This window comes from Thermobia domestica, chromosome 6 (genome assembly GCF_964235325.1).
Source record: "Thermobia domestica chromosome 6, izTheDome1.hap1.1, whole genome shotgun sequence".
Lineage (NCBI taxonomy): Eukaryota > Metazoa > Arthropoda > Insecta > Zygentoma > Lepismatidae > Thermobia > Thermobia domestica.
In genome coordinates, this window is record NC_137459.1 from 184,342,934 (window position 1) to 184,358,873 (window position 15,940).

General features: G+C 32.9%; 1 protein-coding gene across 3 annotated transcripts in view; it reads right to left on the reverse strand.

Moving 5' to 3' along the window:
- Positions 1-2,330: 2,330 nt before the first annotated feature.
- The window catches only part of LOC145688354 (uncharacterized), a 316,110-nt gene continuing 302,500 nt past the window's right edge, over positions 2,331-15,940 (reverse strand). For all 3 annotated transcript variants that reach the window (XM_081762498.1, XM_081762499.1, XM_081762500.1), the window contains exon 3: positions 2,331-11,817. In XM_081762498.1, the coding sequence (XP_081618624.1) occupies positions 11,009-11,817 (809 nt within the window). In that variant the 3' untranslated portion in view covers positions 2,331-11,008. The remainder of the gene's footprint in view (positions 11,818-15,940) is intronic.

The window sequence follows — 15,940 nt, forward strand, 5'->3', positions numbered from 1 at the left end:
ATTACATACACAGCAATATTGAGATTAACATATGATGTTCATTGGACAACACGCTCTGAACCAGAGATTGATCTCAGAATGGAGAAATATTTCATGTCATCTACTCACAATTTTACTTGCATAAATACTTGACTCAGTGCTACCAACTGCTGTCAGTGCCGAGAAAATTTACGTGTAAGTTCAGTTGCATCTGTCTAGGTTTTCTCACAACTGCAAAAGACCTGGGCCCCAAGTAATGGAATTAGAGCGCTTAGGGGGGAATTACTTTTATGGCTGACTGTACTACGAACATTTCCTACTAAAATCACTCAATCATCTACAAAATACAAGCGCTTTAAATCGCTGTGGAACTACAGTCCATGTCATTCCACAAGCTTGTAGTACGCAGGGGTAGTTGAGCTCAATTAAAGACACCTTGTCCAGTACAAGGATCACTTTAATTCTCTTCATAGGCTAATCACGCTAGGACACTGTTCCATGTTCTGGATGCTTCATCGCTCCTTCTGCCCTCAGTATGGTATAATGACAATCCTATGTTCGAAGCTACACATGACATGTATTGAGAAAGGTAATGTACACGTTAATTACTGAATCGAGAATAGTACCAAAAGACAACCATTAGAACAGGTTAATGTGTGTAATGCTTGAAACAACGATGAAGTGGTCCCCGGCACTCGCCTTGTATGTGTTTGGAAACATCCTGACAAATATCATACCGGGTAGTTGCCCGCTGCGATCGATCCCAGGACCCCAAGAAGTCGCTCTCCTGGATTTTCCCAGTCTTCTCTCATTGAGACCAAGCAATTGCTCTGATGGTAGCTGCGAAATTTAGGCCCTGGCGCTTCAGTCCCTCATCCTTGTTACTTTGGATCTCTCTGCTTCATCCACAAACGAACTATTCTGAGCATTTCCTTTCCAATTTTTAAGAGCCGATGTTGTATCCGAACTTCCTTTTGTCATGCAATTACGCATGTTCTACTTACCACGTGTCTCGACGTCAACATGAGCTGATGATGCATACAGTAGATATTAGTCCATTTGAGTCTATTACATCTCATTATTTTTCTCAACAACTCAGCTTCTGTAGCAGCTATAAAGTACCAACTGTCGTGAGTTACTATCGTCTAAGAACGTGGTGCAATATTTAGCGCTTCTTTCAACTCAAGTAAACTCGATCCCTGTTTCTGTTTGACATTTTGAAGTAGGTCGCCTCTCAGTAGAAATATTTTAGAGATGCCTCTGTTTTCGAAAATAAGTTTCTGTATATGCAGTTTTGTACATTGTTTTAGTTTCAAAAAAGTATTTACTATTCCTTTTCAGTTCCAACATACGGAAACCCTCTCATTCACCTATTAATGAGCTCGTGTAGCTGCCAATGGTAAGAAATATGCAAAGTGTTCCGTATCGAAGTTGTTCAAAATTTATCGAGTATTTCAATCGGTGCAAAACCAACCGTTTATTTTATTTATATAAAATGTTAATCTTGTCCCACGTGAGGTGTTCCTGAGACGCCTCTGAATTCAGGAGTATCACATGATTTGACACATGCACTTTGGTCTTAAAGTTTCTTTTGTTTCAGATTTCTGTGCACTAGGAGCTGCGTTCTAACACATTAGTAGGAGTATGAAATATGTCTGTAAATTCATATGTAAGGTTCACTTTACACGTTTCGCTACTTAAATGTGTGAGCTACATTAATGTTCCCAGTGTTTCGAGAAACTCGCGATCTTATCTCATTTAACGTCATAGGTAGAAAGGAGGGGGTAATAAAATTTATAGCGTAACTTTTCTGGGTAACTGGAATGTAGAATTTACAACATTTAAATCATAGTGAATGAATGGCAAACTAAGATACCAGTGTTTTCTGTTGCAAAAATATATTTTTTTTATTAATAGTATATAAAAGAGGTAAAGAATGCCATCATGAACAAACAAAATGGGCTCACGGCTTTGCATGTCTTTACCTTACAAAACGTACTGGAGGTGATAGAGCCAGTACTACCCTCCGGTCGTTTTTCCCGTTTTGTTTCTTCAAGTATCCTGATCATAGAGAGTGATTAAGCCATTGAGCGCCTTGGAACAAGAATAGAACACAAAACAAAGGGTGCTTCCACCGAGGATGAACTCGAAACGCTAACTAATAAACAAATAATGATGTGTATTAGCATTAAAAGTACGTATATTATATATAGCCTGTGAAATTTTTGCTTCCAAATTGCAAAAAATATTTTCTGTAAGGTTGTCACTTTCCAGTAGAACCGATGAAGACCACAATAGGTTTCGTTATATATGCAGAGAGAGAGAGAGATAGAAAGAAGAAAACTGAAAAGTATATTTTATATTTTTATTGTTCACAGCTGTATCCATTTTTAAGCATTCTGAGCTATTGCTCAATATTCCAAACTTTATTACAATGGTGCATATACCATACATAGATTAACATTTCTAAACAATTTGTCTTTGTTTCACCTTCTTTCATACAAATATACACATATATGCCAAATATTAACGAACATTCTTTAAAATGTTATTTTACATGAAATAGCGAAACACACATCTGGTTTCGAGGGTGGGAAAGGTAACTGTGTCAACATCCAGAAACTAGAAATACTGTACATCATTACTTGTGAATACTACAACAAAATTTTTACATTGTGTTGCATTCATTTAACCCATTAGGGCTTCTATTTCTTCTGTTTACAGTTCTGGTAAACAAGTCAAGTGCATATTATTTAAGGCATAATCAATGCTAATAATTTACAACGATAAAATTCCAATTTATAACTATACGAATTTCAAGAAGAAAACAATGGGAAGTGCTTTGAAACATTGTTGATGAAGTAGATCCATGCAACAATAACAACAATAAGAACATCAACAATAATGCCTCATCCTGAGCCATAAAAGGCAGTAAAATCCCATGATCAATACAGGGTTAGTAAGTATGTTGACATTAAACTGCCTCAATTCGAAAGTGAAAATACAATAAAATGTGTAATATTTCTTTGTTTATTTCTCCTAAATAACACAGTGCATAAAAGGAACACTTGAACACATTAACTTGTATAATATTATATTGTCTGTGACCGGCAATAGATAGAAACAATATCTATACTTTTGTATACAGTTTATACCTCACATAAACATCCATACATGCGGAAGCTCATTGCATATAACACTGAATATATATTTCTTCTTACTCACACTTACATAGTTCTGAGTTATATCATGCAACAATAGGGTAGGTCATAACTTTAAAAACATTGTTTGCACTTGAGGGAAAGCAGGTAGATTTTTTTTTTTACAATTAATTTGTATTTTGAAGTGAGATAAAAGAAAAGTTAACAAATTTTATCAGTGAATTTTCTTATGTACAATATATATTACAAATATGAGAATGTTTAATCGCCATCAAAAGTGCATATTTACCCCTACATGTTCTTTTGCCAATAGGTCTGCAACTTTTGGATCAATTTGAATACAGTTCTATTAACATAGAAAGGACATGCCTCTCTAAGGTTACCGAAAACGGTGTACAAATCGATCGATTCATTATGAAGTATTTGGCAAACAAAAATGTACAGGTGAAAAATCACTTTCATATGACCACTATACCAATTTTCGGTCAACCAATGTGTGATTACTAAATCTGTAGTAACAAGAAGTTAAAAGAAAATGTTACATGCAGAAATAACAACAAATAAGAAAAACATATTTTAACCGTTATATTTTACGCAATAAGTTTATTAAACTAGTAGTTCAAATAGTAAGGAAACGCATGTAAATACATGACTGCCAAAGGTCTTACAATCATGTTACTTGTGATTGAACTCAAAAAGTTTCTTAAATATTGGCATGGCAAAACATTGGATCTAAAACTTCTATCTTGAAGTACGTACCCTGATTGCATTTATTTCATGCTTTATCACGTAGTAAACTGTCAGGCTGCTCTTTCACTGTAAGCAGGCAGCTCAGTAGCTATGCATCAGAATATACTTAGTTTTGTGATTGATAGAACTCTATGAGACATTTCGTTAAGTATTGAGCTTAAAATCATTGTATCTATTTAACAATTATAATTGTTAATCTTCCATAACGTATACTGAAACTGGTATAGAGCGAAGAATGTGCTGATGAAGCGTTTAGTAACATAAATTATTGAAAAACTAGAAACATTCGCGTCGAAGCATATTGGATTATATAAATATAAAACGGACCCTATTATTATGAAAATTTTCTTATTATAGCACAATAATTACTCTCTTCAGTGGACAATTTCAGTGGATTTCTCGGTATTGTTGTTCCATTAATTAACTTCAATAGAGAAATTTTAAGAATATCTTATATATATATATATATATATATATATATATATATATATATATATATATATATATATATATATATATATAATCATATTCATAAGACACATTTAGAAGATGTCGTCTTTCGATGATATTGAACAAGACAAGTATAGCGTGTTTCTAAAACATGGCTATAAGAAAGTAAACTGTTTATTAAATATAGGCAGAAAGTATGTTAGAACCTTCATTTAGAGATATTATACTTCAGAATCTGAATCTTTCAAGCACAAATTATTTTTCAACTTTAACAGTTCACAAAGAAAAATATATTCGTGGTTCAGCTAACTTCGCCCATAAAACTAATTACGAATAATATTTTCCAGTTTAGTGCAATTAGCTGTTTTTATATTTTTATTTACTTTATTTTATTTATTTATTTTCGAAAATTGTACACTCAAAATGCACACCGACAATACACAATCAAGCTTGACATATTGCAATAGCGTGAAGTGTGTACATTAACTACACGTACATGTGAAATACAATCTTCTCAACAATGGACGGCTACTCAACTCTTTAACTCTGAAGGCCTTGAAATTGAAAATTAATACTAAAACAATTCGATTTTATCCATTTATTGCAGCTCTTCTGTTTCTAGAGCATCAATAGAAATCTACTAGTTTAATGCCTAAATTTAGCTACTGTGAAAGTATATACCAAGACCTATCACTAGTAGCTTTGACGAAAAATTTAGAATTTGGTCCTGAGTCTATTACATTACCAATGTACTTCCATAATAGTATATTTATGGTACTATCTTTACTATTTTCGCTGTTAAAAAAAAAACTAAACTTTGCAAATTATAACAATAAATAACAGGGTTAGAAACATTCAACAAAAATTAATTTATATTACAAACATGAAGCAAATGTAGTAATTCTACGAGAAATATATGGAAAAATACGAACAGATAAATGTTACGCTACATGTAACTTCACTACTTACGTTACATGGACTAAACGTTTGGTGTATATGCTTTGATAAAAATCCATTTATGCATTAAGTGAGTATCGCACTGATTCCCAACTGTTGAAATTAAAACTAATAACTTATACACTCTTTACAAAATTGCGTATGCTGTTCGCTTCTTGTTAAGTATTACTTTTCAAGAGCCACATATGACAAGGTTCTGACTAGTGAGTATTGTATTCACAAATTTATATTTCTTACGAAAATTACTTTCGAAATTAATATAATACTTATCGATAGTTTAATTCAAGCTTGGTAGTGACAATTTTAGACCCAGTCTTTCAATATGTTAGTGAAGAAAATTTAAAAGGTAGTTATTCAATTTTTAAGAGCCTGTCCATATTATCATAAAATGCTTGCATGTTTTTTGATTCCTACAAATAACAAGCAAACAAAAAGCTACGAACAAAACCTAAATAGAACCTAAATAGTGCATGATGTGAATTTTATTGAGCTGAGCGGAGCGAAGCTTTTATTCCTCTCTTTGCAATTCTTGCTTAGCAACTTTATTCAAGACTATCTCGAATATTTAAAATTTGTACTATGGTAGTAGCTATAGTATAGACAGTTTTGAAGCAAGACTGTTATGATCGTGTCATTGAATGACGATGGTAAAAGTGTTATGTATTTACTATTAGTAGATGAAAAACATTTTGACAGTTATTCAAGATTGTTTTAAGTTGCGTTGAGCGAACTCTACACAGTGATAATCGTTACTGTGAATAACTTTGAAGCAAAGTGGTTTGATTTAATGTCGTTGAGGAATAGTAGTCAAGCAACTGCCACATGAAATATCATTAACGGATTAAAGGTTTTTCTTCTTTCTAATCAAATTAGTGTGAAACAGTTTGTGCAACAATGAAGAAATATCACATGATGATAGTGGTCATGGTCTAAAATAAAAAAAAAAAAAATAAATATGAAGCGAGATGGTTATGGTCAACCATGTCCATAACGAATTGTGATCATAACTATCCTATATTCCTTGCCTTAGGAGATTTGATATGCGTTCAATCTTTCGTGATCGAACGAAGTCCGAAGCGGCTTAATCTATATTGAGCAAACTACTGTGATGGTAGTTTTGTTTTGAAAGGACGGGAATGCTAAAATCACTCATATGTTTGAGTAATAGTTTTTGAAATGCTCCCTTATATTTAAAATTAAAACATTGGACACATTAGTTTTCCTTAGTAATTTAAAGTTAACAGATTGTCATCTTTTGAGTTACTGCGGGTGAGAGTATAGTTTATTACGAATATTCATTGTTTTAATTTGTGTATTAGGAAGAAGCATTCAAAAATTCGTATTATGTCTCACAAAGCTACTTCAAATATTGAAACATAAAATACGACCTGTGATCATATTTGATGTATTTTTTTTAATTTTTTAAAACTACTGTTGGTTTTGATTGTTCTACTATTTGTCAAATTGAAATACAACGGTAGTTCATTACACATAAATGAAATGAAATGAAACTTTTTAAAGTCCCACAGTTATGCCCTTTAGGCTAAAGAAGACGGATAATTAAAGTGAAGGATTGTGAAATTAATTTTTGTGCTCCCCTACCGGGAACTGAACCCGCGATCACGTGCACCAAAGGCAACGTGCAGCTACTACACCAGCGAGGAGGGCTAGTAAAATAATATTTTTATAGTAATACAATCACACTATCTATTATAGTGACTGATAGGGACACTAAACTCTAATCGATGGCATTATTGCTCTTTAATCTGTCAAATGCCACCCTTGAGAGGAAATATTGAGCATTTAAAACAACTTTCACCACTACCAGTTACGAAATCAATATGATGATTTTAAGGATAGTTGCTGTGAAAGAAACTAAATTTCGTGAGAAGGTGAAGAAAAATAAAACTGCTATTAAGAAAATATCTAGAACATACTTAAATTTAACACTGTATGGGCATGCGAAATTTCCTTTGGGTTACTCAAAATTGAAAATAAACTATTATTAAATTGAGAAGGTGTATTCTCGACTAAACCAAATAGGTTTATAAAGATGAACAAATGCTACCGTTTGTATTAACAAGACGTTTCAAACTATGAAAGTGACATATCTATGTCTTAACTTAGGAAAAAAAACTTCAAGATGACTGATAAAGTGCTGTTACATTGAATTAAGTAACATTCGCTCTATCAGCTCAATTTTTTATCTGTTTGCGCTTCATCAAGTTTAACATTAGTAATCAATATTGTAAAGAAATCGACTCTGCATCAGAAGAATTGCAAATTTATTGCGATTATGTATGACAGAAATTAGTCGTTCGGTTATGTACTTTGTCATGTTTTATACGTAACTGACTTTCGCCAACGCTTTACAAAAATAAATTACGAAGGAAAGTCGATAATTACCATCGCGCAAGGCTCTTCAAGCAAAAGAACCAGCGAGGCTAGAATCGTATGAATAGTTGAATAGCAAACAATAAGCTAATTAAGATTGCAAACAAGTACAATAATAATACAAAAACATCGGATTTGGCGAATGTCATAATATCCACCCTGTCGCAAGTTGCCGTACAACATTCCTGTTTGTCTTAAGTGCAACACCTACGTTTTGGACAAAAACTGATATCTTTACACAACAATAATAACTTTAAATTAACGTTCTACACTTCTACGTATTAAATGTTTGCGTTAATAGTCGATAACGCTAAGGTATGAGGACGAATCATTACATAAAATTTACATCTATATACCCTTTGCTTCATTTTATTGGTCTAAAGAGTATTTTCACTGTTCTGACATACACTACACGCTATTTGTTAAATTACTATGAGTTATAAATTAGATATTGTTAATTATCGAATGAATCACTTCCTTTAGATAAATTTTAAAGAATAGCTAGACAATTTGAACGGATTAAGAATTGCAATTAGAATATACTGAATAAAATAAATGACGAAATAGATCAGTACATACATACACATGTTCTTACTATTTATTGTAAAGCTTTCCAGATGTGCAAATTATATTGATTTTTTTTTTGTTGATAGGAAAATTTAACAAAAATTCAATCAAAAATAAAAATCACTATAAGTTTTGTCATTTAGCAAATTATCTTACAGTGAAGAGGGATAAGTCTTGGCATTCAAATACCACATATGCATGTTCTTTTCGTTGTAGTAAGTTTGTCTTTCTTTTAGCATCTCATCTGTCTACTTATGATGAAAAATATGATTAAGACATATAAATTAATATTATATTTTGAATTTTGTTTGCTATTTAAGACTCTATACTCTCTAATTAATATTATTTCGAATTTCCTATGGAAGTATTTTCTGTCCTGGTCACAGGAAGAGAGTAAATATTCCATATCTGTCATTTCAACCTTATCTGAAACTCAAAACTTGCGAAATATTATTGCCCTACTATTAGTCTATGGTTTTTAGTATTAATTTTAAGTTCTCACCTGTTAAATTTCTTTTCTATGTGGAAATCTATCTATTCTTATATGCCAAATGTATACACTACTTCGCTTAGGCTATCAAAACTAATAAATCTACTTACATTCGTTAAGATCGTACTAGGTGTAGACTAATCTTAGTTTCTATAACCATACACATTAGGTGCTATTAGGCAACTTGTTTCTTAACTGCGGAAACATTTCGTTATCGATAAATATGATATTACTACATAATTTAAATAAAGCTTCTAAAATTTCATTGTGACTTAATATGTTGTGTGCGACTCTGTATATTGTCGGTTTCTGTTGAGGTATTTACGTCGTTTTCAACAGTGTTTCACTTATTGTCTAATAATATGTACTTTTCAAAAGTCGTATCACACTCACATATATTACAATTCGTTATTGTGTGTTCTAATGGTTATACGTAAGTCATTATGATTTGATTAGCAATTGTAGGAAAGCTTAATTTGAGGATAATAGTCTAGATATCGCACAATAATGTAGCAGTATTTAAAACTTAGAAGAAAAATATACACGCACCAGTGAAGTTTCAAACAAAAATATATACTTGTAATAGTATTAAAAGAAACACTAGTATTTCTCAAAATTTCTTTCCTTATTCAAAATATTTTTAATTACACCACGGCGCTATTTGATTACACCTGAAAAGAAGCATCACGTTATATCACTCACGTACAATATCTTTATGTTGTTATTTTATTATTTCGCACATGCCACATATTGCAATACTAATGTATAAGACGATTTCTTGTGCTTTGTAAAATATATAAGGGAATATTACCACAAAGTACATCACCAAATTTTTTTAAAAAATAATTACTTAACAGAGTGTTGTTAATTCTCATCAAGATTACAAGTAGAAATCATTATATCGTCACGTTTAGTACATCTAAATCCGCTTCTAAAGACGTTACTTATACATGATAAAACACACGAATCACGAATATGTCATTGTATGCAGCTTGAGGCTACTGAGTTACCTGGTACTACGCTAATATGGAAAAACCATCTGAATAAATACCCCTTAACAACACATCAAACCTGAGTTGACAGAATTAATTATTTCCAAAATATACTGTATTAATCAAACTAATTGAAATCAAGGATTTTTCTCTATCAGCCTTCTTATGGATGCATCAGATAATTCAAAACAGGAAACAGATAAATATTTCCAATTGAGAAACAAAGGAAAGGGCCATTAAAGTTATTAAGCACATTTTCAGAAATTTACTAATTAAGAATGTTATCACTTCTGGAGTGAATGTTTTAACCTTGCTGCAGTGACCGATAATTATTCGTACCACAGTGTTGTCGCTGTCATCTAACTAGTCCTTGTAGCTCTACCAAATCATATGTAAAGATATAAATATTCTTGTCAAATACTTCATTCCTCACGAACAGCCACAATATTAAACGAAAGATCAGTATTTTCATCCATTCTAATTTCAGTAAATTATTAATTACTACTTCGATTATTTGAAATTCAAGTAGGCCTACTACATCGATGATTCGGCGCACACAAATAATTTCCTCATGCATTTGACAAATGCAACAATTTGGAGATGTGAATATAGAGAATTAAGAATATTTGGTCACACATGCAACTTCTCTTAAAATTCATTTCATACTTTTTAGATATACAATAAAAATGTAAATTAATTCATTGGCATCATATTTAACATAGTTCAAATAGAGTACTTGAGTTAATACCACATTGTTACCATTGTCTTACTAAGCTTACCTGGAACACATTCAATCAAGTGAATTTACTTGCATGTACCTTACTAACTATTCAATTATCTGATTCTTGAAGTATTACGGTTAGCCACATGATAAAGCAAAAAATATATATTGAGAAGCCACACATTATATTGTGTTTAAGAAATGTTTCAGATGAAGTGATGCACAAGACACGTGTCTTTTGAACCAGTAAGATAGGTGAGTTACTTACTGAAAATACATACGAAGGTGCACGGACACATTTAGAAAGACAGTAGACAGTGAAAACCACTGTACACTAATTTATAAGATTTAATAAAATGGAATAGAAGGTCAACATATTAAGTGCTTACTTGTTTTATAATTTGCATGTGAATTTCAACCTAAAGATAAGATTTTGTGTGATGGGCGTCCGTGCACCTTTCATACAAAATGTCTGAATTCTTTTACGTTTCTAAAAACAAGATAAAAAATATATACATCTATAAAATAAAAACGAATAGCTTTGGTTTCAAGCAAGTACTCTAAAACCGTATTCCTCCTCTGTTTGTCCATCTTTGCTGTCTATGTATTCTTTCTCTAAGGACTGTGAAATATTTCGGCGGTCACTTTGCTCTGTAAACAGAGAATATATATTACTACGCTGTTTGGGCTGATGAGCAGGGCTTAATTGAGAACACTTGGTAGTACTTTCTGCTTCGGAATTGCTTCCTGTGGACTTAATACTACGGAATATGCCATTAGGCCTAGCTGGAAGAGGAGGTGGAACGGGATCTTCTTTTCGAGCCATCATTTGATACATAATTTCCTCATATACATGATATTCTTCACTTTGATTTCCACCTTTCATACTTTGATATGTTCCTTCTGACCCACCTTCATTGTTTCCTTTACAGTCTTGTTTACATTCTGTTTGTGAAGAAATACGTGTTAATTCCGATGCTACTTTAGTACTAGGTACTGGTGCAGCACTAGTTCCTGCTGCCTGATTAGGGTTTTCAGGTTTTTTCTGTATGGGGATAGTTGATAATAACGTTGATGATGAAGACACTGCTGTTATCGTCGTCGAACTAGAGGCGGCACTAGGTGCAGTAGTTACATTAGGATCAGCCTTAATATTTTGTTGTACCTGTCTCTGTTCTTGTACAGGTGATTTCTGTAGACCTTGAGCCTGTTGAGTTTGAAGATCTTCGATTATCTCCAACATACACTTCGCTACTTCTGAGAAGCGACTCGACTGCTGAACAACAGATTGCTGCGTGGGACTAGTAGAATAGCTGTCACTACTGGAAGACGAATCTGGAACTCCACGATTTTTATCTGAAATAAATAAACAAATAAAGAATTATTTTCTTTTCATTGGATATTTTGAACAAGCTAGAAATCAATAGGAATTTCTACTATTCTACTAAATATATTATAATGCCTAGAAGGACTTTCAGTACGTATATTATGAAAAGACCAAATTAACCACAAAGCTTGCATGATTTTGTTGTTGCTGTTGTTATTGAATAGAAAAGTTATAATACGAATCGAATGTAATTATGTTTGAATTCACATTTAAAGTGCTATAGCCTTTCTTCTTTTGTTTCCCGAATTCATAGATTGGAATAGACTCAGAGTACTGTTCTTAATGACGTCATTGAGTATGAAGGGGGAATGATAGAACGTTACTAAAGTTTGAGTTGATTACCATTTACGTCCGAAGAAAGAAAAATTATTTCTAAATGAAGACAATATCTGAAATTCGGCATGAAATGAACTATAAGTGGACAAGACAATAAACAGAGGTGTGTTAATGTATTCTACTGAGCTGCCAGCTATCGAAAATGAAATCGTTCGTTACAATTCCTCTACACTGACTTCTTAAACAACGCTAAATTTTGTTTGTGTGTGGTGTGTAAGAGAGACATAACACCCATCTCTATGTGAACTGCTAAATCCATCTCATTTTCATTCATTCTTTTTTTGGTGGGGGTGGGGGAAGGTCAGCACTTCGAGTCATGCTATTTTACTGTTAGCAGTCTCGGACTGGGGGTATAGGACCCCGACAGGAGCCTCATTTGGAAGGCCCCATCTTTCCTTATTATTATTATTATTATTATTATTATTATTATTATTAGTAGTAGTAGTAGTAGTAGTAGTAGTAGTAGTAGTAGTAGTAGTAGTAGTACAAGTTTAACATAGTCTTATAAACCTTGTGCATGGGAGCGGTGTTTTTTTCTTCATTAAGCTCTCAGTTTCATTTACGCGAGGTAATGGGGCCCCGGGGTGAGGACTTGGTCTGTTTCTTTATGGTGTTACAATAACTTATCAAACGGCTAACAGAGGTCTCGGCATTGGCACCCAAAGGTGGAGGCAGCGTGAGACCCGGACCCCCTAGAAAAAATTTATTCGGGCGCCTCTGGGAACCAGCAGGACTATAAAATTCAGTCTCATTTCGGATTCATGGGGCCCCAATACACATTTATACAATACACTGCTGGGGCCCTTTTTTCATATTGTTGAGATAAATTCTTACGAGGCCACAAACAAACGATCCGAAACAGAACATCATAATACTGTTAGTTTCATTCCAATAATGGGACCTCAAGACTAACCGGGGGCCACTGAACTCTGGAAACGAAGCAAACAGCAATATTTATTTAGAGGGGGCCCCGGCGGGTACCCGTGCCCTCTTGCCCTGGACAGTCTGAACCTGACTGTTAGTATTACCTCACAGAAATCCCTCCGCATTCTACTCAAGCAAACTATGCACCATTCTTCCGTTTTCCTTTGATCATCTCTTCCTCGTAAAACAAGTTGCTATACATGTGTTTTAAGTTTTGTTTCTTTTACTATTCAATGCTCTTTTAACATGTGAAGATAAGGTCAGAGATTGTCTGATGATAGTGTAAAAAATCCGAATGCGGACATCCTATTTTAAGGAACTAGGCTATACGAAAATTGTGATTTAAGAAGTTCATATTTTTATAACTTATGATGTTTATAAAGTAGTTTATAGTGTAGCTTATAAGATAGATTTATTTAAATATCACACTCAAGTAAAACATATTCCACAATAAAGATGTTCAACGGTTATTTTCTGTTTGATATATATATATAGTAGGTCTTAATTTGAAACAGATTTTCTAGAATGATATGAATCAGCGTTTCCCAACCGGTGTGCCGCGAATGGACCGCTGGTGTGCCGCGAGGAAATCGAAACAAAATTATTAATTCTATACCAACCAAATTGCAAGACATAGGAAAAAATGTACATTTTTGTATTTCAAATTACTACGAATTTCTACCATGGAAAAAATTACTGTAATTGTAATATATTATTCTGCATCTATTACTGTGTAACAGACACTATTTCAGGTCGTACATATTTCCACTGTTAGCTGCTATGTTACGTTTCAATTGAGAGTCATACTAACACCGAGAAATGGAAGCACTTGTACGGTACGCGTCAAGTGAACGTTCGAAGAACGCTCATTCGCACGTGAATGACAGAACAACGCTTTGTTCAACAGGTGTGTTTTGACTTCGACGCATCGCAAGCTGTGAGATTGCAATAATATGCACCGGTTTTGGTTAAAACAGCAAAGTTAAAAGTACAAGACATTTTTTTATTCGTTCGTTATTTAGTAATCTTCGTTCTTAGTGAAAGATTCGATACAGTTTTCGAAAAAGAAAGCGTATTTTTAAAAATCTGAGTCCTATATTTCATTGCAATTGTTTTCTATTTTAAAATTAGAATAAAAATAAGCGTAATGAATTAGCATAGGGGAAAACCAGTGATCGGGCTTTCACCTCTGTGAGAAGTAGATCAGTAATCACAGAAAAAAAATGACCATGGTATTTTATATGTGCAAATAATAATAATAATATCTGTGTGTGCGCCGCGAGAATTCAATTAACACCCGTAGTGTACCGCAAGTTGAAAAAGGTTGGGAAACGCTGATATAAATACACCGAACAACATATATAATATAATTTTAAAAAAAAACAAGTGTTTTATATCGCTCTACATATTTTTCTAACAGTAGAATTGATCCGTTAAATCATAATCGACGCTGATTGGCTGAGAAACGTCACGTGACCTAATCACGTGGTATAACGTCATATAGGTCAATACCTCTTGATTTTCACATAGGTACCTTGTTTTGAAAAATGTCAAATTTAAAAACTTGATATGTAGCACAGAAATGGGCTACAAACCCATGAGTGTTTAAGTGGTCCACTTCGTTCACCTTGGAAATTTTGGAAATATTTTCCTATTTTATCCTCTTTGATGAGGTTTTGTTATCTTATATGTTTATATGATTGAACATATGGGTCAATTCTCTTTCATAGAATATTAGTACATTGATGCTCCTATGTTAAATTTTTGGATGGGCACATAGGACCACCAATTAAATTTGGAAATTGTCAAAAAATAAAATTGGTAAATGTTCCCTAGGACGCAAATAAATATTTTTGCAAATTTTATTCTTCCTCCTTGATAACTCGTATAAATTTAAAAAATGACAAAATATACATATTGTCATGTGCTCACCACGTGGTTAGATATTGACGTAAACTATCTTCTTTGATGAGGTTTTATTAGAATATATGATTTTATAGTTGAGTACATGGGTCCATTATCGTTCATAAGACATGAGTACCTTAATCAACCCCTCTTAAATTTTAATAGGGGCACATTGGACCACAATTTAAATATCGAATTGTCAAACATTTAAAATTGATAAATGCCCTCCAGAAACAAATACATACTTTTGTAAAGTGGTTGGTCCACGTCGTATTTTTCTATAATAAAAAAAAATAAATTAAAAATATACGTAACAAGAGCAAAAATTTGAATTTTGGCAGGAAATTTGAATCAGCATGAGGAGATATTTTGAATGTATTGCCCCAAAGCTTTATCATGTGGTATGGTTATATAGTTGAGCACAGGGAGCAAAAATGGGAACTAAATTCTACAGTCGACCTTTATACGGTAATTTGGTCTTGCTTGTCCCATTCTATGGGGAAAAGTGATCAAATAATTTAAAAAAATGTAGGTTTCTGACAAATTATATTCTTTTCCGTCATGCTTTATTACGTTTCATGGCTGTACGGTTTAGTACAGGGTATAATTCTTTCATAGAACATAGATTGATTGCTATTCTCTCTTAAATTTCCAGAGAGGTACATTGGCCCACCTTTTACATTTGGGAAATGTCGAAAAAAATAATAAATATTCTCTAGGACTCAAATATATACTTTTGTAACTCTGATTGATTTTCCTTGTATCATTGTATAAGTAAAAATTTATTAAAAATATACATAATTAAAGCGTATTATCACATGATACGTTATTGACCTATCTAGTACCTGATATGTAGGTACTTCTGTAAGTTTTGATGGTACACGTTGAACCTTTGCATGGATAATAAAATTGCCAAAATATCAAATT